This window comes from Salvelinus namaycush, chromosome 29, assembly GCF_016432855.1.
Source record: "Salvelinus namaycush isolate Seneca chromosome 29, SaNama_1.0, whole genome shotgun sequence".
NCBI classification, from domain to species: domain Eukaryota; kingdom Metazoa; phylum Chordata; class Actinopteri; order Salmoniformes; family Salmonidae; genus Salvelinus; species Salvelinus namaycush.
This window is the reverse complement of record NC_052335.1, coordinates 4,266,914-4,292,328: the sequence shown is the minus strand read 5'-3', so window position 1 is coordinate 4,292,328 and position 25,415 is coordinate 4,266,914. Positions and strand designations below refer to the sequence as shown.

The 25,415-nt window shown below is 42.0% G+C and overlaps 2 protein-coding genes across 2 annotated transcripts in view; both read left to right on the top strand.

Annotated features, from left to right (window-relative positions):
* Window positions 1–3,240: 3,240 nt before the first annotated feature.
* LOC120024215 (peptidyl-prolyl cis-trans isomerase FKBP1B) lies at window positions 3,241–21,244 on the top strand. Its single transcript, XM_038968408.1, has 4 exons — window positions 3,241–3,480; window positions 4,664–4,711; window positions 19,860–19,972; window positions 20,111–21,244. The coding sequence occupies exons 1-4, from the start codon at window positions 3,444–3,446 to the stop codon at window positions 20,237–20,239; spliced, it is 327 nt and encodes a 108-aa protein (XP_038824336.1). The 5' UTR covers window positions 3,241–3,443; the 3' UTR covers window positions 20,240–21,244.
* A 309-nt stretch (window positions 21,245–21,553) lies between these two features.
* Window positions 21,554–25,415, top strand: part of LOC120024065 (methylmalonyl-CoA mutase, mitochondrial-like) — a 48,715-nt gene continuing 44,853 nt past the window's right edge. Inside the window, exon 1 of the mRNA XM_038968175.1 lies at window positions 21,554–21,621. The gene's annotated coding sequence lies outside the window, so the exon portion shown is untranslated. The remainder of the gene's footprint in view (window positions 21,622–25,415) is intronic.

Sequence of the window (25,415 nt, the reverse complement as noted above, 5' to 3'; positions counted from 1 at the left end):
GAAAGCGACAAACTGACACGTTTTCGTCAAAAACAACTTCATATCTAAGGAGTGATTTGATTTGACAGCCAGCACAATTCGAGGCGAGACGATTGTTAGACCCGATGACATCATGCTTTTATCTCGTTTTTTCCGTGTTCCCAGTCGTTTGGAAAGCACCGTTAACTAGCTATTGGACAAGCAGTTTTAGCCTGTCTTCAGTACTGTCTTTGATAATTGGATTTGACGTTTATGGGAAGTCTGGTGTATTTTATTTGTTGACCACATAGGGGCATTCTTTTCAACAGCAGTGCTCAGTCACAGATCAGTCCACTCAGGCACTGTAAATGTTAGGTCTCCCAAAACTGAGACTAGGATGAGATGTGAGAGGAGGTTACGTATCTCAATGCTGAGGTTTTTGACCCTTGTAATACAATCTTAGCAAGACAGTACAGTATGAAGATAGGCTAAAACCAGTGGAGGCTGGTGGGAGGAGCTATAGGAGGATAGGCTCGTTATAATGGCTGGAATTCAATTCATGGAACGGAGTCAAAAATGCGGTTTCCAAATGTTTGATACTGTTCCATTGATTCCATTCCAGCCGTTACAATGAGCCCGTACTCCTATAGCTCCTCCCATCAGCCTCCACTGGCTAAAACTGACTTTCCAATAAAAAGACCAGATTACACTTGTAGGCAATGTCATTTTTAAATTAATTTTATTTAACCTTTATTTAACTAGGCTAGTCAGTTACCACAGTGTCCAAAGAAGGGCCAGAAGTATACAGAATGGTGTCGTCTGCGTAGATGTGGATCAGAGAATCACCAGCAGCAAGAGCGACATCATTGATATATACAGAGAAAAGAGTCAACCCGAGAATTGAACCCTGTGGCACCCCCATAGAGACAAAAGGCCCTCTGATTTGACACACTGAACTCTATCTGAGAAGTAGCTGGTGAACCAGGCGAGGCAGTCATTTGAGAAACCAAGGTTGTTGAGTCTGCCGATAAGAATGCAGTGATTGACAGAGTCGAAAGCCTTGGCCAGGTCGATGAAGATGGCTGCACAGTACTGTCTTTTATCGATGGCGGTTATGATATCGTTTAGGACCTTGAGCGTGGCTGAGGTGCACCCAGATTGCATAGCGGAGAAGGTACGGTGGGATTCGAAATGGTCAGTGATCTGTTTGTTAACTTGGCTTTCAAAGACTTTTGAAAGACAGGGCAGGATCGATATAGGTCTGTAACAGTTTGGGTCTAGAATGTCGCCCCCTTTGAAGAGGAATGTCGCCCCCTCTGTTCTTAGTTCTACATTTTTTGAACGGGGCATGCTTATTTAAGATGGTGAGGAAAGCACTTTTAAAGAGAACCCAGGCGTCCTCTACTGTCGGGATGAGGTCAATATCCAGGATACCCGGGCCAGGTCGATTAGAAAGGTACCGTGTTATTGACCTCATCCCGTTATCCCTAAATCTGTGAACACAGGCACCCTCATAGATATCATCCTGACCAACCTGCCCTCTAAATACACCTCTGCTGTCTTCAACCAGGATCTCAGCGATCACTGCCTCATTGCCTGTGTCTGTAATGGGTCCGCGGTCAAACGACCACCCATCATCACTGTCAAACACTTCCTAAAACACTTCAGCGAGCAGGACTGAGGGCTTGTAGGCCTGTTGTAAGGCCAGACATCACCGGCAACAACGTCGCCTATGGGCACAAACCCACCGTCGCTGGACCAGACAGGACTGGCAAAAAGTTGGTGTTCTCTGGCAAATGCCAAACGTCCTGCACGGTGTTGGGCTGTAAGCACAACCCCCACCTGTGGACGTCGGGCCCTCATACCACCCTCATGGAGTCTGTTTCTGACCGTTTGAGCAGACACATGCACATTTGTGGCCTGCTGGAGGTCATTTTGCAGGGCTCTGGCAGTGCTCCTCCTTGCACAAAGGCGGAGGTAGCGGTCCTGCTGCTGGGTTGTTGCCCTCCTACGGCCTCCTCCACGTCTCCTGATGTACTGGCCTGTCTCCTGGTAGCGCCTCCATGCTCTGGACACTACGCTGACAGACACAGCAAACCTTCTTGCCACAGCTCGCATTGATGTGCCATCCTGGATGAGCTGCACTACCTGAGCCACTTGTGTGGGTTGTAGACTCCGTCTCATGCTACCACTAGAGTGAGAGCACCGCCAGCATTCAAAAGTGACCAAAACATCAGCTAGGAAGCATAGGAACTGAGAAGTGTTCTGTGGTCACCACCTGCAGAACCACTCCTTTATTGGGGGTGTCTTGCTAATTGCCTATAATTTCCACCTTTTGTCTATTCCATTTGCACAACAGCATGTGAAATGTATTGTCAATCAGTGTTGCTTCCTAAGTGGACAGTTTGATTTCACAGAAGTGTGATTGACTTGGAGTTACATTGTGTTGTTTAAGTGTTCTCTTTATTTTTTTGAGCAGTGTATATAGGACAAAACACACATCACAACAAAAGAGACAACATAACAATATATATAAAGAGAGACCTATGACAACAACATAGCAAGGCAGCAAACATGACAACACACGATGGCGACGTTGGCTAGCTAATGTCGTGTTCAAGTATTAGTCAGAACTAGGAAACTCGGACATTTCCGACTTACTAACTGGTTGTAGTTATACACATGGCATCTTCAACGAGTCAGCAATTTGGTAATTTACAAATATCCTATTTCCAACTAGCATTTGAACGCAGCATAGAAACCAATTGGGTGTATAAGCGTAATTGGTAGAAACACGTAATCGAGTAAAACTATTGTCTCGCGCCAAACTACGCATGTGCAGGCCGTCAAATCAAAGGCACTCCTTCCATTTTAAGTTGTTTTTGACGAAAATAAAAACGTGTCAGTTCATCACTTTCACGAGGTTGGAGTAATAACATGTTAAAGTACGTAACACACTGGCTCGAATCTAGGTTGAGCCTTTAGATTTCGAGAAAATTAACAACTAAGGAAGATTTGTTCACTGTTCTCATTGACATCTCAAACCCAAACTCCGGCCGGGTCTGTTTGGTATGTTTCGCAAGCATTCCCGAAGTCTCACGATGTTGCGCCTCTGGGTTTAGAATCTCTGTGATTTTAGCCTGACAACACACTCAATTATTTCGCTGGGTTTATGCGGCGTTCTTTTACTAGTCGGAACTAGGAAACTCTGACATTACTGAGTTCCTCAATCGTTGAACGCGGCACGTGGATAGCATCTGAACACTACATAACGTCCGTGGGCGTGGCGTAGTGTTTGGCCGGAGCAAGGAGTCTATTCTGGATAGCCAGGCAAATACAATCTTGCATTTCTCAGACTAGTGGATTCGATCAGTGGTCGGCATTGTCGTAGCTTGCACATTTTTAGCCACCGAAATAGACTAGACAGTAGAAACCAAACCTGCTTTATTTGATGCTTTAGCAAACACCGTCGGCTTTGTATCATAATGGGTGTGGAAATTGAAACAATATCCCCAGGAGATGGTGAGTTTTTTTGCTACATTTTTGCGTCTGTTTAGATTTTGGATTGTTGTGCAGTAACGTTATATGCTTATTCATTTAGCGATTACGAAATTGTGGGAAATGCAGTATTATCATATACTGTGGTAACGTTTTACGGATTTACAGCCGTTGCAAAGTAGTTAGTTACAATTTTACCAGGCCTACATACTCCACAACATGTATTTCTCAAGCATTCGAAATGTTCCTCGCTCTCTGTACTGTCCATGTTATCAGGGATCCTTGGGACGCCCCTATCAGATTTGAGGTTTACATTTTTTTATTGTTTTTGGCTAGGTTAGGGTTTAGGGTAGTGACGTCCCAACCCCGGATTGCACTGACCCTCTCGATCAGCACAGACCAATCTTCAGACCAATCTCGAGCTAGAACACTCGGCATTTATAGCCAGCCAGCGTTCTTCCCAGACCAGCTCGTGGAATTCCTGCTTTTTGTCGGTAATAATTGTCATTTGAAGTAGGATAGATTATTCCGCTATTATACAGCCAGAAAACGGCAAAGCTACATGTGTGTATGCTTTTAGCTAAAGCAATAAGATGTTACAGCTAATGATTTGATGTAACAGCATCATAACTAATCACGCCATGGCTAGGACACATCCTATTATTACAGTCTGCCATACCACCAATACCACAACAGAATACCCCATAGGAAATCACTGCTCTGTGGTAAAGCAAGTTTTTCCCGCAGACACACAACCTACAATACACCTGTACACCACATGCTTACACTCTGACAAAGTCTTGTTCTCCCTTTCATCTGTGGCTCCTTGCATCCTCTCTCACCTTTTCTTTCTATAATTTAAGGCATAATTCCACACACTCAGAACTTCATGTCTCTGGGACAATAATAACCAATAATAACCAGTTGATTAATACATTAGGATTGAATAGTTTGGAAATAGGTCTACTATACATGGATAAGGGTTCAGCTTTCCTGGCTCAGACATAACAACACACAGACAGACGTAATCCAGCCAGGCATTGTTAATCTATTAGCTCCTTACTCTATTAGGCTGCAGGGTGTAAAAAATTGCACACACATGAGGGAGATTAGAGCCTACCGCACACACACACACACACACACACACACACACACACACACACACGCACTACAATCTACCCACTATTGTTTGTTTTCTTTTCAACAGCAAGGACTTTCCCAAAGAAGGGCCAGACGTGTGTTGTCCATTACACAGGTAAAGAGTGTGTGACAGAGCATCTGGTTGGGAAATGAATGTACAATTATTATTATTTTTTACTAGGTGGGCCATTTTATGTCTCAGGGTCGTCTCCCAGACAACCAGGTCAGACAGGAAACGGGAAGTAAATGTCAACATTCTGTCTTGGTGATTACACGTTTATTACATGTTTATAACGTGTATATGACCTGTGTGTGCGCCAGTTTATGTGCCACTTGTCACTTTGAAGACATGGCTTGAACTCTACAACAAGTAAAGTTTAATACACTGTTAATGTTTGGTGATACATTTACAGCTCAACACTTTGTCATTATGTTGAGTGATTGATTGCTGTTTGGTTTATTGTTGCCGAGAAGGCAGTGAGTGAGAGCGGTAGTAATGAAGACTCCTAATGAGGTCCTGGCCCTGTTCCTTCTGAGTTTAGTTTTTTGCAGGTCAGTGCAGTAGTTTAGAGAGAGTGAGAGCGATAAAAAAGAGAGATAAAGAGAGAGAGAGACATAGCAGCAGGAAGTAGGGGTGCTGATAAATATAAATAATTTTGCCAAAATTATGCTATACATTTTTTGAGGGGCCAATATCTTCATTCAAAGACTCAATCATGGACACTCTTACTGACAGTTGTGGCTGCTTTGTGTGATGTATTGCTGTCTCTACCTTCTTGCCCTTTATGCTGTTGTCTGGGACCAATAATGGTTGTACCATGTTTTGTACTGCTACCATGTTGTGTTGCTACCATGTTGTTGTCATGTTGTGTTGCTACCATGTTATGTTGTTGTCTTAGGTCTCTCTTTATGTAGTGTTGTGTTGTCTCTCTTGTCTCAATGTGTGTTTTGTTCTGTATTTATATATTTTTAATCCCAACCCCTGTCCCCACAGGAGGCCTTTTGGCCATCATTGTAAATAAGAATTTGTTCTTAACTGACTTGTTTAGTTAAATAAAGGTAAAATAAACAATTATATTACTCCTGTCTGAACAGACATACAGTGCATTCAGAAAGTATTCAGACCCCTTCCCTCCTTCCACATTTTATTCTAAAATGGATAAAATTATTTTTTCCCCCTCATCAATCTACACACAATACCCCATAATGACAAAGCGAAAACAGGTTTTTAGAAATTTGAGCAAATATATTAAAAATAAAAAACGGATACCTTATTTACATAAGTATTCAGACCCTTTGCAATGAGACTTGAAAATTGAGCTCAGGTGCCCCCTGTTTCCATTGGTCATCCTTGAGATGTTTCTAAAACTTGATTGATGTCCACCTGTGGTAAATTCAATTGATTGGACATGATTTAGAAAGGCATACACCTGTCTATATAAGGTCCCACAGTTGACAGTGCATGTCAGAGCAAAAATCAAGCAATGAGGTTGAAGGAATTGTCCGTAGAGCCCAGAGACAGGATTGCGTCGAGGCACAGGTCTGGGGAAGGGTACCAAAACATTTATGCCGCATTGAAGGTCCCCAAGAACACAGTGGCCTCCATCATTCTTAAATGGAAGAAGTTTGGAACCACCAAGACCCTTCTAGAGATGGCCGCCCGGCCAAACTGAGCAATCGGGGGAGAAGGGCCTTGGTCAGGGAGGTGACCAAGAACCCGATGGTCACTCTGACAGAGCTCCTCTGTGGAGATGGGAGAACCTTCCAGAAGGACAACCATCTCTGCAGCACTCCACCAATCAGGCCTTTATGGTAGAGTGGCCAGAAGGACACCACTCCTCAGGAAAACGCACATGACAGCCAGCTTGGAGTTTACCAAAAGGCACCTAAAGTCTCTCAGACCATGAGGCACAAGATTCTCTGGTCTGATGAAACCAAGATTGAACTCTTTGGCCTGAATGCCAAGCATCACATCTGGAGGAAACCTGGCACCATCCCTACGGTGAAGCATGGTGGTGGCAGCTTCATGCTGTGGGGAAGTTTTTCAGATGCAGGGACTGAGAGACTAGTCAGGATCGAGGGAAAGAGGAACGGAGCAAAGTACAGAGAGATCCTTGATTAAAACCTGCTCCAGAGCGCTCAGGACCAATGACCTTAAGCACACAGCCAAGACAACGCAGGAGTCTCTGAATGATATTTCAGTTTTTATTGTTTAATACATTTGCAAAAATTTCTAAAAACCAGTTTTTCCTTACGGGAGTATTGTATGTAGATTGATGAGTAAAAAAAATATTTAATCTATTTTAGAATAAGGCTATAACGTAACAAAATGATGAAAAAGTCAAGGGGTCTGAATACTTTCCGAATGCACTGTAAATAAAATAATTACAAAATACTACACCAGAGAGCATAATTTAGCTACAGAGGATCAATAGCTTCTAAAAAAAATAGCTATGGATTAAGTTTTATCACAAGTACTTACAGTGGGAAGCCCGCAATTTGGGCAGCACATGTGCCAAATATAGAACAGCATGTTGAGTTGCAGCCATAGATGTAATCCATAGAAGGATTTTGGAACCTCTAACCCTGGCACTTTGACTGTTAAACTAATGGGAACACAAGCAATAGCTGCCAGTCCTGACTGGAATGGGAACTGCCTTCTATGGATTATAGTTCTATGGTTGGTTGCAGCTGTCAGTTTAACCCCTTCACAAATGTCTAAATACAATCGTGAGAAAAACATTAGGCCAACTGTTTGAAAAGCAAAGACTCATCTTTCCGTAGAACCTAACACACTTTTGAGCGATTCTTGAGATATTGGCACGAGCGCATCTGCCATCACCGGTGAGTAGCCTATGCTTCGTCTTCTTCATTTGGTGAGTCAGTTTCATTGGGAAGTGTGTTTTGTAGCCTACTGTATGTAGCCTATTCTATATATACTATATATCAGGGTCTCCGTTTGGTGCCGGACAAGTGACTGGGAAGATTAATTTACTGGTCATCCATATGCATTGGGTACTTAACCCATTAGGGCGTCCACCCAGTTTACATACTGTACGTTATTTACAACTAGGTAGAGTGAGCATAGAGCCACACTATATATACAAAAGTATGTGGACACGCCTTCATATTAGTGGATTCGGCTATTTCAGCCACACCCATTTCTGACAGGTGTATAAAATCGATGACACAGCCATATAATCTCCATAGACAAACATTGGCAGTAGAATGGCCTTACTGAAGAGCTCAGTGACTTTCAACGTGGCACCGTCATAGGATGCCACCTTTCCAACAGGTCAGTTCGTCAAATTTCTGCCCTACTAGAGCTGCCCGGTCAACTGTAAGTGCCACATTATTTTGAAGTGGAAACGTCTAGGAGCAACAATGGCTCAGCCGCGAAGTGGTAGGCCACACAAGCTTACAGAACGTTACCGCTGAAGCGCATAGCACGTAAAAAATGGTCTGTCCTCGGTTGCAACACCCACTACTGAGTTCCTAACTGCCTCTGGAAGCAACGTCAGCACAATAACTGTTCATCGGGAGATTCATTAAATGGGTTTCCACGGGTGAGCAGCTGCACACAAGTCTAAGATCACCATGCGCAATGCCAAGCGTCGCTTGGAGTGGTGTAAAGCTTGCCGACATTGGTCTCTGGAGCAGTGGAAACGCGTTATCTGAGTGATGAATCACGCTTTACCATCTGGCAGTTCGACGGACAAATCTGGGTTTGGCGGATGCCAGGAGAAGGTTACCTGCCCGAATGCATAGTGCCAACTGTAAAGTTTAGTGGAGAAGGAACAATGATCTGGGGCTGTTTTCATGGTTCGGACTAGGCCCCTTCGTTCCAGTGAAGGGAAAGCTTAACGCTACAGCATAGAATGACATTCTAGACGGTTCTGTGCTTCCAACTTTGTGGCAACAGTTTGGGGAAGGCCATTTCCTGTTTCAACATGACAATAGTCCTTTGCACGAAGCGAGGTCCATATAGAAATGGTTTGTCGAGATCAGTGTGGAAGAACTTGATTGGCCTGCACAGAGCCCTGACCTCAACCCCATCAAACACTCTGACCGCGAGCCAGGCATAATCGCCCAACATCAGTGCCTGACCTCACTAATACTCTTGTGGCTGAATGGAAGTAAGTCCCTGCAGCAATGTTCCAACATCTAGTGGAAAGCCTTCCCAGAAGAGTCGAGGCTGTTATATCAGCAAAGGGAGGGACCAACTCCATATAGATTTAAAAAAAAAAAAGGTTTTTCACTCTTTTTGATGGTTTTTGAGCTGTTAGAGCTAGCTAGCAGCAGACAAACAAAAACGGTTTCCTTGGCATCGGTGCAGCAGTGATCGAATGGTTAAAAACCACATACATTTCCCTCTGTTACCCTACTTCAATGAAGATACTTTTTCCATTCTAGAGTGGGAGATTAGTAGGGTTGGGGGGTATCCAGATTTTCATATCATCGTACCGTCTTTCTCTCACCCCGGGATTTACGGTATTACCGGTCTAGTACACAAGGGGGCACCAAAAAATTGTATGGAGGCTGCTAGCTAAATATGCTAACGAATGCAAATGAAAATAAATGAATTGCAAAGACAGGCAATCCAGCTCAAAGTTATACATCTATAGGAGCTACCGAAATGTCCTTTTTTGGTGAGTTTGGACATTCACAAACTAATGTGAACGAGAGACATTACTGGCTCTCCAGCTGCATGCTGTGTCTGTCTGGAGTCGCTAGGGCAATGGGCCTGCCTTCTCTGCTCAGAGAAGATTGAGGAGGAGCAGACGGGCTGAGAACGGAGAGGATAAAAAAATGCAAGGAAATCAAGATAGCAGTGGCAGCTGTACAAATAACTAATCCAAAGGGCTTTGGCTTCTCAAACACAGCAGAAAGCTAACACAATATGATGCCCCGTTACCTTATTAATTCAGCCACTTACTTAGCAAGTTAAACTTGGGGTTCTTGTTTACTCAGAATTCTGCATTTTTCACACAGGGAAAAAAATATATCTTGCTGCGTTTTGTAAATGCAGATCTAAAATGCTTCATATTGTAATTTCTGCTCGGCATCAGACTATTTTTGTGCTTCAGATGCACTTCTAAACTCGGATGAGAATTCAGTAACGGGCATTCTATCAGCAGATAGCACTCTGACGGATGTGTAGCTACTTTTCTCCTTTACTTTTCTCTCGGTGTAGCTAGTCTATTTTTCGCAGGTAAAATACAAGATTAACTTTAAGCAAAACGTTAGAAAGAATGTAGCCAGCTACATTTCCTATGATAGGCCTAAACATTAGAGATATGATGGCCATGCATCGTTTTTTGGGCCAGTAACCCCGAAGACGTGGATGTTGATTAAGGTAGCGCCCGCACCTCTCTGATTCAGAGCGGTTGGGTAAATGTGGAAGACACATTTCAGTTGAATACATTGTTGTACATCTGTCAAGGTATCCCCCTTTTCTCCCTTTTCATTGTAAGCTCATTTACTTGTGTGGCTGCCAGCCACATAGTGTTGCATTTCTGTTGTCGTGATGAAAATTAAGATATTTTTTCTGCCGAATGTGTTGCACTAGTGTATTTTCTGTAAAGGAAAAGTATAGTTGTACATGCCTGATCACTCTATTGAAGCAAAAAAACACTTTACTTTCAATATAAAATGCAACCCCCTGTCAAGAGACAGCTGGATTCAGCTGCTTCTGCTTTCTCTCGTGCAATTTACAAACAAAGGTGACTGGCTCAACTGTTCTGGGGAACTACGTAACATTCTCCAAAGAAGGTGTACATTTGGCTGTTTGGAAAAAGAAACACATTTTTTATTTTATTTTATTTTTTACAAATTAAACCTTTTTTTTTTCTTAAAAAAAAACAAAAAAACAAATTAGCCTCCTTGGCTAATCCTAAAGAAACATAAGAGCAAACCAAAAATAATAGATAATAAAAAATTGTTTGATAATGATTGCAGAAATCTAAAGGAAGTCATTGAGAAATATATCTAATCAAAAACAGAGATCCAGACAACAAAAAATATACGCCTTCATTATGGGGAAGCTCTGAAGCAATACAAACACACCCTAAGACCAAAAAAGGAACAGCGCATTATAAATCTGATGGATATAATTGAGGAATCCATAGAATCAAACCACTTCTGGGATAATTTGAATTAATTAAACAAACCACATCATGATTAAATTGGCTATCCAATATGGTGATATGTGGAGTAATTACTTTGCAAACCTCTACAGCAATATAACAAAGATCCCGGAACAAAAGGATATACAAGACATTATAAATCCTTGAATCAGTGGTCAAAGACTATCAGAATCCTGTGGATATCCCAATTTACAGAACAAGAACTATTGAAAAAAAACAATGTACTCTACAACCCAAAAAGGCCTGTGGTGCCGACGGTATTTTAGATGATCAATTATACAGACCAACATTATCCTCACTGCAGGTATTTCCCCCGATATTTGGAACCAAGGATTGATCGCACCAATCTATAAAAATGTACCAAAAATTTACCCACATAATTAGAGGAATTAGCATTAACAGAAACTTGGGGGGAAATTCTCTGCAGTATCATAAATAGCAGACTACTTCATTTCCTTGGTGAACACAACGTCCTGAGCAGAACCCAGATTGGATTTTTACAGAATTACTGCATAATAGACCACATTTATACCCTCAACTCTAATTGACAAACAAGTCAAGCAAAACAAAGGCAAAGTCTACTGATGTTTTGTAGACTTCAAAAAAGCATTTGATTCAATTTGGCACAAATATATATTTTTATAAACCTAAATAAAAGTGGCATTGGAGGGAAAACATATGACGTTATTAAATCAACATACACAAAAAAAAACTAATGCGCGGTTAAAATTGGCAACAAGCAAACATACTTATTCTCTCAGGGATGTGGAGTGAAACAGGGCTGCTCAATTAGTCCAACACTTTTTAACATCTACATTAATGAACTGGCAAAAACATTAGAAGAATCTGCAGCACCTGGCCTCACCCTACACAACACTGAAATCAAGTGGCTGCTGCATGCAGATGACCTGGTGCTGCTGTCTCCTACTAAGGAGGAGTTAGCAGCACCTAGATTATCTGCACAGGTTCTGTCAGAATTGGGCTCTCTCCAAAAACAAAAAAACAGAATATAAAAGAGGTCCGGAAATCAGGATCACAAATATAAATTCTATTTGGACACAGTAGTATTACAACACACCAAACACGACATGTATCTAGGACTAAATATCAGCAACACAGGTAGCTTTCGTATGGCTGTGAACGAGCATAGAGACAAAGCAAGAAGAATTAAAGGAACATTAAAGTTTAAATTAGAATCTGGCTCAAAATGTTCCAGTCAGTTATAGAACCAATTCCTCTATATGGCAGTGAAGTATGGGATCCACACTCTAATAATGAATTTACCAAATGGGGACAAACATCCAATGCAACATTTTTTATTGCAAGTGCAAAGAAAAACTCAAAATAATGCATGTAGAGTAGAATTGGGCCAATACCCCCTCCTTATTCGAATTGGAAAAAAAGAGCCATCAAATTTTACAACCATCTCAAAACAAGCGACCCTGAAACATTTTATCACACAGCCCTACGATGTCAAGAGGTGAAACAAGAGAAGAGTCCCATCAGCCATCTGGTTCTGAGGCTCAGTTCACTAACCCAAACTAACCCCATAGAGCCTCAGGACAGAGCTCCGAAAGTCTGGTCCAACCAAATTATCACAAAGCAAAGATAAAAAATAAATCACTTATTGGAAAGACACCACAAAAAAATGGAAATCAATGCTATTTGGCTATAAACAGACAGTACATGGTGGCAGACTATCTGACCGCTGTGACTGATAGAAAACTGAGGAAAACACTAACTAGGTACAGACTCTGTGAGAATTTTGGCTATAGAAACCGGTCATCACAGGCAAACCTGGCTGCCCAGAGAGGACAGGCTGTGCTCACTCTGCCCCCGGGCAGAGGTAGAGACAGAGCTGCGATTCCTATTACACCAGGGTTTCCCAGACTTGGTCCTTGGGACCCCAAGTGGTGCACGTTTTGGTTTTTGCCCGAGCACTACACAGCTGATTCAAATAATCAACTATTCATCAAGCTTTGATCATTTGAATTAGCTGTGTAGTGTTTGGGCAAAAAACTAAATGTGCACAACTTGGGATCCCGAGGACCGAGTTTGGGAAACACTGTTTACACTGTGACAAATACTCAGACCTAAGAAAATCTTTCTTTCCCAGAATTATCATTCAGTACAAAGAATTTGAAACTATGAAAGATTAAGACCTATATATATATATTTATTTACTGTGTGAAATCCAGCCATTTTGGCAGCCAAATACTGTATGTGGTCTCCTGCCACAACCTGAAATGCAATATAATGTCAAAACGTTCATACCATGCCATGTGGCTTTTCAGTCACGTTGACTAGCCTACTACTATTTATTTTTCTATTATTATTATCATTAATATTGTTTCTGTTAATGGTACTACCATTTCCACTACTACTACTACTACTATTATTGATGCCTTATTGCTGTTGGTCCCACCATTGTTGTTATATGTGTACTTTGACAATGTAAGTAATTTAACTTGCCACGTCAAAGTCTACTGAATTGAATTGCGAGAGAGAGGAGATAGAGAAAGACTGAAAAGGAAAGACGGAGAGACAGAATGCAGACTTTGCATTCGTGCTCCAGTAATAGGGTCAACTCCCCTGCAGACAACACAGCTGCACCGCAGGCCTTTATATAGAGTACTGCAGGAGACCAGGCCTGAGCACAGCAGTATCTCTCTGTCTATATTCGTCTCTCTCTATCTCGGTCGCTCTCGTTCTCTCCTCATAGCCGCAGGAAGATGTTTTGAGTTGGTGGTGCATTGCATTCATCTATACTGAATGTATAAAACATTAGAATCACCTTCTTAATATTGAGTTGCACCCCCTTTTGCCCTCAGAACAGCATTTACTCGTTGGGCATGGACTCTACAAGGTGTCAAGCGTTCCACATGGATGCTGGCCCATGTTGACTACAATGCTTCACACAGTTGTATCAAGTTGGCTGGATGTTCTTTGGGTGGTGGACCATTCTTGATACACACGGGAAACTGTTGAGCATGAAAAACCCAGCAGCGTTGCAGTTCTTGACACACTCAAACTGATGCGCCTGGCACTTAAATATTTTTGCCTTGCCCATTCACCCTCTAGATGGCACACATACACAATCCATGTCTCAGTTGTCTTAAAAATCCTTAATTAAACGGTCTCCTTCCCTTCATCTACACTGATGGAAGTGGGTGGTAGGTGACATCAATAAGGGATCATATCTTTCACCTGGATTCACCTGGTCAGTCTATGTCATGGAAAGATGTTTTGTACACCCTCTGTATAATCCTCTTGCAGCTGCTTCCCACACACACACACAACCTTACCCCCTGTCACTCAACCAGCACAGTTCCTCCTCCCCACTTTTAGATGTATTATACGTTTGCATGCTGATCTGTTAGGTCAAATGCAGTCAGATTGTTCAAAACAAGAACTATGCTGCTTTACACATTGCTTCTAAATCTAAATATTTATATTACTAAGATTCCCAAAAGTTCACCCAAGTGTTTTGATCTATATCGCAAGTCAAATTGCAATATTTGGTTCAAAAAAACTGCTATGTAAATGTTCTGCCCGTATCGTGTTCCTTGCGCACCGCCACCCCAACTGACTCTGACTGTTGAGCGTCAGATGAGGAAGAATGTTTTAGGCCTACTCCTATAATCTAACAATATAATGCTTCTCTTTATAAATAATATTTGGATAGAAAAATAGCGAATTAGCCTTCTTCTGGCAGCCGGTTCAGGTCACTCATGACCAAAACCTCCCGCCACCTGAACAGTTTCTTCCCCCGGGCCGTGGCCCTCACCAACTGGCTATCTGGCCCATAGAGACTAAAGGGCTATGCTGTGGCCCTCACCAACTGGCTATCTGGCCCATAGAGACTAAAGGGCTATGCACTTTATGGTGCACAAGCCATCTCTGAACTTTGTACACAAAATAACTGTACTATACTGCATTTGCACTCTGTTCATTTTTATGCATTTTAGATATATTTAGATATATTTATACTGATACTGTACATTTGCACATCAACTGCCGGCAGGCAGTAGGTGAGTAATGGGTAGGTGAGTAATGGGCAAGAGGCCATGTTATCCATCAGGGCCCAACCCTCATTGATTTTGATTTGACACAGCCCAGCAGGAGTTGGGATTGCCTTCCAGACAGGGAGATTGAACAGAATACTGATCAGAGTGAGAACCATAGTGCAATACGGTTAAATATAACTCACAGATAGTAGTCCTAGCCTTCACTTATTCCTCTGAACACTTTAAAGCCTTGTGTATAATTATTATCATTATATTTTCATTACTGCACAGGTGGTATGGTCCTACTAACCCCCCCCCCCCCCCCCCCCCCCCCCCCCCCCCCCCTACAGTACTGTAGTGTATTAGCCAACTCAATCAAAGTAGATGCAACAACTTACTAAGAGCACGGCTGAATGTCACACTGACTCCCAGCAGTGCTTCTTTCTCATGTATTTTAATGATTAGGCCTATTGCCACGAGGTGCTATGGAAGTAAATAGCAGCAGAGACTGGGCTAATTAATACTGCAGTACAGGTCACCCCGGTGTCACTCCCCCCAAACTGTCTTTCAAAGATCATTTGTAAAAATCCAAATAACTTCACAGATCTTCATTGTAAAGGGTTTAAACACTGTTTCCCATGCTTGTTCAATGAATCATAAACAATTAATGAACATGCACCTGTGGATCGGTCGTTAAGACACTAACAGCGTACAGACGGTAGGCAATTAAGGTCACAGTTATGAAAACTTAGGACACTAAAGAGGCCTTTCTACTGACTCTGAAAAACACCAAAAGAAAGATGCCCAGGGTCCCTGCTCATCTGCGTAAACATGCCTTAGGCATGCTGCAAGGAGGCATGAGGACTGCAGATGTGGTCAGGGCAATAAATTGCAGTGTCCGTACTATGAGACGCCTAAGACAGCGCTACAGGGAGACAGGATGGACAGCTGATCGTCTTCGCAGTGGCAGACCACGTGTAACAACACCTGCACAGGATCGGTACAACCGAACATCACACCTGCGGGACAGGTACAGGATGGCAACAACAACTGCTCGAGTTACACCAATCTCTCCATCAGTGCTCAGACTGTCCGCAATAGGCTGAGAGAGGCTGGACTGAGGGCGTGTAGGCCTGTTGTAAGGCAGGTCCTCACCAGACATCACCGGCAACAACGTCACCTATGGGCACAAACCCACCGTCGCTGGACCAGACAGGACTGGCAAAAAGTGCTCTTCACTGATGAGTCGCGGTTTTGTCTCACCAGGGGTGATGGTTGGATTTGCGTTTATCATCGAAGGAATGAGCTGTAACGCACAACGTTGAGATTGCCTGCAATGACAACAAGCTCAGTCTGATGATGCTGTGACACACCGCCCCAGACCATGATGGACCCTCCACCTCCAAATCGAAGTAGGACCTCCTCTCTTATGTGGTACCCTTCCTGCAGGCTCATCCTGACATAACGCTCCAGCATGACAATGCCACCAGCCATACTGCTCGTTCAGTGCGTGATTTCCTGCAAGACAGGAATGTCAGTGTTCTGCCATGGCCAGCGAAGAGCCCGGATCTCAATCCCATTGAGCACGTCTGGGACCTGTTGGATCGGACGGTGAGGGCCAGGGCCATTCCCCCCAGAAATGTCCGGGAACTTGCAGGTGCCTTGGTGGAAGAGTGGGGTAACATCTCACAGCAAGAACTGGCACATCTGGTGCAGTCCATGAGAAGGAGATGCACTGCAGTACTTAATGCAGCTGGTGGCCACACCAGATACTGACTGTTACTTTTGACCCCCCCCCCCCCCCCCCCCCCTTTCTTCAGGGACACATTATTCAATTTCTGTTAGTCACATGTCTGTGGAACTTGTTCAGTTTATGTCTCAGTTGTTGAATCTTGTTATGTTCATACAAATATTTACACATGTTAAGTTTGCTGAAAATAAACGCAGTTGACAGCGAGATGACGTTTCCTTTTTTTGCTGAGTTTACTTGTTCACAGCCCCATGATGTGCCAACATGTCTATAAAAGCATGTTGCAGACAGATGGCGTACGTGTGCTATCTCCTTACATCTCTGGGCCCCAGGGGACGAGAGGCTTGTTTGTGTGACGTGTGGTCTGAGACACAGATACAGAAAACAGAGTATAAATAGCCTAGCTGGGCTGGATAGCCTGAGACTGAGCCCCTTTGAGATCCCACACTACTCAAGAGGGTCTGGAGGCCAAAATTTAAAAGGTGCCCTATTCTCTAATAGTGCACTACATTTAGTCAGAACCCTATGTGGCAACCCTGTGTGGCTCTGCCTAAAGTATAGGGCACTATATAGGGAATAGGGTGCCATTTTGGGCATACATGGGTCTTCCCTGGGTATTTTAACCCCCAACCCAAGCAGAGAACCAGGGATTTAGCCGGCCCAGTTTGTCATGCTTTCTACACTGTCTATCTAGTCACTTATCGCCTGCCTGATATCCAAGAGGGTCTGGAACTGTGCTGCAGTAACAGGGAAGGAAGAAGCCTGTTATTTTCATACGACCCCACCCTGACTCAACCAAGATAATGTGGGCTCTCTGCATTTTGCTGCAGGAAGATACATTATTGGACTGGCTTTAACATTAAGAACACCTGCTCTTTCCATGACAGACTGACCAGGTGAAAGCTATGATCCCCCTTATTCATGTCACTTGTTAAATCCACTTCAATCAGTGTAGATGAAGTGGAGGGGACAGGTTAAAGAAGGATTTTATATCCTTGAGACAATTAAGACATGGATTGTGTGTGTGTGCCATTCAGAGGGTGAATGGGCAAGACAAAATATTTAAGTGCCTTTTGAATGGGGTATGGTAGTATGTGCCCGGCGCACCGGTTTGTGTCAAGAACTGCAACGCTGCTGGGTTTTTCACACTCAACAGTTTCCTGTGTGTATCAAGAATGGGGTGCAACTCAATATTAGGAAGGTGCTCTTAATGTTTGGTGTACTAATGTTTGATATACTGGTAGACATAGGTTAAGTTGTGTTTTTGAAACACAGCCACCTTTTCACCTGTTCAGCAAAGGAGTCTTAATAATTTAATTCTAAGAACCACTTTACTTTGCAACTGGCCATATCATTGCTGCTTGGGAGAAAATAGGACCTATGTTGCATTAATGATGGGGTAAAAAATAGTTACATTACAGGATATTATTTTGTTGACGATATGTCATATTGTTTTGACAATATCGCAATATTATTTTGGTTCTAGTTTCCTTTTACCTCCACCAAAACTCCAGTATTTTTCCTTCACAACTTGTTCTCCATCTTCTTTTCAATAGGGAGACAAATTTGTTTTCCAAAAGTTTTATTTCCATGACTGATCAAAACACATTTTCATGTGGCTCTCTCTTGTCCCTCTGCAGCAGACAAACGGTGAGCAATATGTTTGGAACATCGAATGGCAATAAAATCAGTGTCGAATCGCAATACACACAGAACTGTGAGAATCGCAATACATATCGTATCGTGATAAACCATATAGTGAGGTCCCTAGCAATTCCCAGCCTGCATACGAAATAAACATCCTAGCCCTGTTTCACTGTGTTTAAAAAAAGATATATATGTGACCGATTGTTTCCATCTTCAGGAGCACTTTACTGTGCCTGTAACCAGTCTGGCCAGGGGAGAGACCGTATTAACAGATGGTAATCACTGTGTGGTCTGTGGACCCGTCGGCTCCAGGCTTGGACCTCTGCCCAGTGACCCCACAGGCAGGGATTCTTGGAAGCTTGCGGTCCTACTAAGTTTAGGGGGAGTGAATGAGGAGAAGCAGCCAGTACTGTACAAGACTCACATCTCTTTGGGTGAACTGTCTCCTGACTGACTGGTCGTTTTATTGCCAACTATTTATGCTGCTGTTATGTCTGTCTACTGTGATGGTGGCAGAAATGAATCATGTTATTTGACTAAAACTTGGAAACGATGGTAAACGCACATTAGCGACAATTTTACGAGACGTGACAAGTTCTTCAGATTGACATGCTGAACTGTCATGGGTTTTGTTAGAGTTTTTTTTCTTTCTTCATTCAGCAAGATTTGCTGCGTGGAGCAACAGGGTTCATGTTTGCTGTGACATTTAATACCGTGGGACAGATGAGATTGGATCGGTCCAACCATAGGTGCTTCTGGAACAGTCTAGTCTACCCTTCTGCACGGGTTATTATAGTCCCCTATGTCTGCTTAATGTTGACATCAATATTTCTTCAATTTACGGTACTGCAGGGCTAGGAAAAATCCTTTATTTATCATGACCGTATTTCTAATGGTCTGATTTCTGCAAGCGCAAATTGGCACATTCTCACATGGCTTCAGCCACATTGCCCTGGATTATTATCATTAGGATTTTGTCTCAGTAATACTCGTGTCAGTATTCTACCCCGGCCTGTGAAAGGTAAAATGGTTGTTCTTCACGCACACAGTGTCTCGGTCTCCGTTTTTCTGGACCTAACGTTCCTGCCTGAATGGACAGATTTTCATGTGCACAGTAATTGTTGTGCCACTACTGTTTCTCCCTGTCTGTCTATCTGTCTGTTTCCCCTGTGGTCTAGATGCAGGCTAGACATGGCCTAGTTAACCGTCAGAGATAATCCAGAGAAAGAACTAGGCCACTGCCTCATATTTCACATTCCCTTTGTTCATTTGGATCATTGAAACGAGCCCAGGACCTGGATAAGGAAGCCCAGGGGAATTACTCCTGTTTTAGTGCCAGCCCTGTTATCAGAATCTGCCTTTCCCCGAAGCCTTTGATGTTGGAATTTGGAATGCTATGATTCCCGAGGCATTCAAGACAGTATTTCTTGCAGCAGAGGTGAAGGATTTCCTGACCTCATGCAAAACCAGTGCTCTGTTTTGTTTTAGTTTGTTTTCGAGGGGAAACGTTTGAATGACGGGAATGGAATTGATCTGTGTGGAAAATGTACTTGTGTAGGCCTTGTTTTGTGTTCAAATGATTCCACAAGCACACTCACGTGTACACAGTAGTACTCATATAAAGCAGAATACATGAATAAACAAGAATTTTCAAACACCTACCTGTACCTCGGAAGATCATTGAGTTAAGTGTTTGTGTGATTTCTCTGCCAGGTATGCTGCAGAATGGGAAGAAGTTTGACTCTTCTCGAGACAGAAACAAACCCTTCAAGTTCAAGATCGGGCGACAGGAAGTCATCAAGGGCTGGGAGGAAGGAATCGCACAGGTGAGATGGCATCGTCTTACAGCAGATAGTGTCACTCCATCTTTGTACTCATGATATTTTATGTTAATATTGCAACACATGATAAGCAAGTGTTGACAATCCCTCTACCTGTTGTCTTCCTCCCTCTGTCTCCCCCAGATGAGCGTGGGCCAGCGGGCGAAGATCACCTGCACGCCGGATATGGCCTATGGAGCCACAGGTCACCCCGGTGTCATCCCCCCCAACGCCACCCTCATCTTCGATGTTGAGCTCCTTAAGCTGGAGTGAGTGACCCCTCTCTGGGGTCAGGGGTGAAAGGTCAACTAGGGCCTAAAAGGTCACTCACTACCTTCCCTTTGAGGGGGTAACACTGCTCCATACCATCGACCAACGCTCCTTTTGATTTTTAGCATCTTCAACTTCTCAACAGTTAAAGGATCTACTGCTTTGTTGCCAACTTTGTGTCATTGTAGATGGATGCTGTCTGCCGCTAAACAGATTTTAGATTTTTTACACACTGACGATACCATAGTTTGGCTTCCTCTTTGCTTTAATGTTTTTAATGTCCATGAGCATTGTTTTTATTTTTCAAAATGTTTCCCTTTCATTTTAGGTTGTACATTTTCTTGAATCTGCATATGACAAAGAAACATCCGATGAATGCCGTAATATATTACAATGGAAAGTCACTGCCTTACTGTTTTTCAAAGCTCAAATAAGGTGTAACAGTACAACACTCTGTATCTCAGGGTTCCTCTACTCTGGTCGGGAGAGCTACTGGGTATGGCTTTTGTTCCAGCCCAGTACGAATGCAGATTGAAGGTGTGTTAGGGCTGGTCTGGATCAAAGGCATACACACTCCAGTAGCTCTCCAGGACCAGAGTTGGAGAACCCTGTCGTATCTTGACTGGGCATTACCAACCACTGTCTGCATTGCCACTTTTGATAAAGGTCTGTCTTGCTGAAAGCTTTAATGATCAGGAGTTTTCCTTAACCATGAGACCTCCCTAAATAACATAATTTAACACTCTAAAACTAGGGCCTGCAATTGTTCCTGGTCAGGTCACATGGTGATGAAAAACCCCTGCCCTGCATAAGGATAACTGATGTTTCTGTGTTTTAGTACATTTTGTATCCCTGGTAAACATTTACTGCAAAAATGCCACCTATGAACAAATGAAGGACATCAGAAACCCTAATCCACTGTACAGTACTACTCTTAAAACCTATGAATACTATGACTGTTTAATCAATCAACTCTTAATAAAAATTGTGAGAACCTTATTTATTGAAAATCTGTAAACTTGAGTTGTGTGTGTTGAAGATCGAGAGCTGATTAGATTAATAATATTCAGACAATATTCAAACTCTCCTTCGCAAATAAGCAATCACACGTTTCAATCCAACTAGGATAAAAAATTGCGAAGGAACAGAGTCATCTTCTGGCGACATAGCGATAGTACATACTTTACACTTTCGACAAATACTTATATAGAGCGGGAGTGATATCTCATCACTAAACAAATATCTTTGCTTCTTTTTTACGTCCTGTGTCATAGGGCGGAGTTTAACTTATGATTGGTCGATTACTAATGTTATGAAATATTATTGGCTGGACAAACATACGCCTTTACAGCAATGCAACACCACTGAGAACGTAACAAAACAAGGTCAGAATGTATACTTAAAAAATGATTTGTCATTTCTGAAATGTGAGAAACTACCCTTCTGTATAATGTTAGCGACAGACTGTCTTGCAGCCCATTTTACATTTTGGTTTAAAATAAACTATGCATCAAAGATGTGATGATTTGTTTGCATATATGCCAGGGCATTACTAGCTAGCTAGGTAGCTATAGCTAGCTTGCTACCGGGTGCGTAACCAACATGCAGCGAACCTTACTGTCGTCCTACTAGCTGCTGCAATGACTTGCGTGTTTTGTTTGTGCGATATTGACCGTAGCAGTTGGCTCCTCAAGAAACGTTTATCGTATGGTACCACTGCGTATCGTACATCGTGAATATGGCGATAGCTTAACCTGGCGTTCAAACGGGGTTGCAATTAAATGAATGCCCCTACAGCTAATGGTTACCGACTGACAGATTGTTATGTGTTTTCAAGACAATTCGGAAATTTAGAGTTTCCTATTGGTCGATTCTAACAACGTTTTTCCAAGTCGGAAATGTCCGTTTCCGAGTTGTCTTGCACACGGCAATAAATATGTGTGGAATTCCCCTGCTCAGATGTTGGCCTGCATTAACCAATGCAGTACATTGTCATCAACTATGTAATCGACTGACAGATTGCCATAACATATGATGTGGTTAGCTGATACGTAAAATACCTATGTAGGCGTTGTAAGATCTGACAGGCGTCAGCAACGCCAGTGATGTATAGAAAGCATTGGCCTGGGCAGAGGAATGTGGCCAATATGTTAGCATCAACATCCGGGGAATTGTATACTATTCTTTTCAGGCATTGATTGACATGGTCAAGGCCAAATAATATTTTAGAAAAGCTGAAAAAGGAACCCCTTCTGACGCGAACTTTATTTTGTTCCGGGTTGCGACGTATCGTAAAGCATTACCTGTGTATCGTACAGCGTTTACCTATGTATTTATTATTTGACAAGACATTATCAATAAATAGTGTACATGTTATGAAATTGTGAATTTATTGACCACAAAGACAATCAATCACTTTGAGCAGTAATGATTCTCAAAAGCAGTGACAGCCTCTGTTCCTTGTGTAAGGGGTTCTCAAACTTTTTGGGGCCGGGGACCCCTTTTGTGACAACAAATTAATCCGGGACCCCCATAATCAGAACACAACTCGAGTGAGCTTAAATGGCATACAAAGAGTTTTACTATGATTTAGGCAGTGCATGGCCGGACGAACCAAGTCTCTGGCAAAGGAGAGAACCATTTTCAAGTTAATTTCCTGTAGTGTTGTTACGATACCAGCTATAGCACATACTATTTTACATACAGCAGGTTTTTTAAAGGACATAAGAGTTTAGTCTGCTTTGTCTTTTCCTTTTTGCCATGAAAATCAGTATTGTTGAATCGCAATACTGGTGACAACCTTATTTTCCTGTAATTCTACATATTTTGTTATGTGGGCAGAGAGATTTTTTGTTGTTGCAGCTTTAATGCTAATATCCTGCAATTCTAAACATTTATCCATGAGGAGTTTTAAAGCTTAAAGGAAAATTCTCCAGCACCAACCCAACATCAACATATGTGGCACGTTTCTATGTTTTGTAGTCAAACATATGTTTCCAATGACATCACCAACCAATTTAGTAGACAATATCTACTCACAAAATCCCACGATGCATACTGACGAAGTCAAAACATTTTGGGGGAATACAAGAAGTATTGAGTTGAAAAATGTATAATTGGTGGAGTATTGCAGATACAAATATCCCTATGAGCCTCCCAGGCTCAAATTGTAGATTAATAATATCAAATTGTATGGTATTACACACAACTTATTCCACAGAGCCCTTGGCCAAAATGTGTTTAATCTGTTGTTGTTAGTAATATAAATAATGTTTTTATTTTTGGATCTGGTTGCGGACCCCACTTTGAGAACCGCTGAGTAGTAGCGAACTCCGGTGGCACCATTATATACAAACGTGGCACTGTTTTGTTAATTTCAGACACTAAATCAAAAAAAGGTCTGTTATGAAACATTATATAAACTCTATTGTGTTTTAATGTCATTGATAAATCGGGTAGAGAATGCAGTTTCGCCACTGGACAGTTCTCCCCACCTGCTCTAAGCCAAAGCCCCCCCCCCCCCCCCCCCCCCAAGCACTTTTTAGAATCAGCCCCATTACTCCTGCAGGTGGCAGAGATGGATTGTGTAACATCTTTGGCTTGATTTTGTTAGAAAGGGAAGAAATTCATCTTTCTGTTGGTGTGTGTGTGTGTGTGTGTGTGTGTGTGTGTGTGTGTGATATATATATATCACCAGAAATATTAAATATATACATACTGTATATCATAGGTGACCTGGAAAGTATATTTTTGTTGGGCGTAGGCTAAATAAGGTCAAGTGTACAGAACACTGTGTACGATACACAGTGAGTTAACGTAGCAATGTGGTTTTTCACCTAAAATATACACCAAACCAAAACCATTGATTTCAAAGATTTAACAAACCATACACAAGGACTACTTTAGAAAATCTATTTACACTGACAATACATTTTTTTAACAAAAACACATTTTCTGGAAGAACTGTGCAGATGCAGTGTTTGGTAACAGAATTTCTGTATAATCTCCCTCTGTTTTTTATGTGACCACTTTTTCCAAAAACTCTTAAATATCTGCTCCGAATTAAGATTCAAAGATGTCTGCAGAAAGAATGGGTGTCAGCTATGATGTGACACTGAACTGTACGACACAGAAATGCATAATGTCACTCTTTTTATGATGATGTATCCTAAATAGGTACACAAAGGTAGAAATATGCAACATTATTCTACACACTCGCTATTACTACTATTATTATTGTAATGAGCTCCGCCACCAAACAAGACCAAAGTTTGTTGGTCTGTACTAAACCAAATCTGATCCTATCATATACGTCTATGTTTCCTAAGTTTGGACATCAAAGTACATCACAGTAGCGCTCAGTAGAGTAGAGTGTAGTTCAGTACATTATAGTGTACACCACTCTAGTGTGCTCTACTGTGTACTGTACTGAACTGTACGCCACTCTATTCTGCTGTACAGGACTATACTCTACTTTTCTTTACTGTACTCTATTCTACTGTAATGTACTGAACCGTACTCTACTTTTCTTTACTGTACTCTGCTGTACTGTGCTATACAAACTTTTGAAACGAACATCTAGGATTGGTTGAGATTTGGTGGGAGAGGGAGAACAGTAGCAGGTGAGAGAACGCTAGCAGGTGACCCAACTAAGATTTCCTTTGAAGCCAATTCAATTGCAGTAATTCTGTTACACATTTTTTGGTTATTCTGTTATCAATTTGGCAACTCATAAACAAACATTTATATAATTAAAACACAAACTAATTGGTAGGTCTACGTTTACTTGTTACTTGTGTGAACTTTCATTATCCTCCCTCCTCATGAGGGAGAGAAAGTAGAAAATATCGTGGATATGTGGGTTTTTGGTAACGGAATGATTCTTAAATTTAGGCAAATAATTTCTCCAAAACGAAATATAAGTGTTGATATTAGTTGGCAGGGGTCTTTACTTCAACATTATTTTTGATGTATTTCTAATACATTTTGAGACTTTTTCTGGTAGATGTTTTGTAAGATCCCTTTTCCATCTGTTATTTATGCCTAATTCTTAAGATGGAAAATAATTGAAAATGTATCTATGCCTTAATTTCTCAAAAATATAAACTCCTATGAACTTCACTGTTACTTTGCAATTACCATTACCATAGTCCAATGGTCATGTGATGTTGGCTCACAC

Bases quoted from the DNA above. Each gene is read 5' to 3' on its own strand.
- LOC120024215 (XM_038968408.1), top strand. From the start codon at position 3,444: ATGGGTGTGGAAATTGAAACAATATCCCCAGGAGATG. The intron at 3,481-4,663 runs GTGAGTTTTTTT...TCTTTTCAACAG, and splicing joins AACAATATCCCCAGGAGATG to CAAGGACTTTCCCAAAGAAG. The intron at 4,712-19,859 runs GTAAAGAGTGTG...TTTCTCTGCCAG, and splicing joins GTGTGTTGTCCATTACACAG to GTATGCTGCAGAATGGGAAG.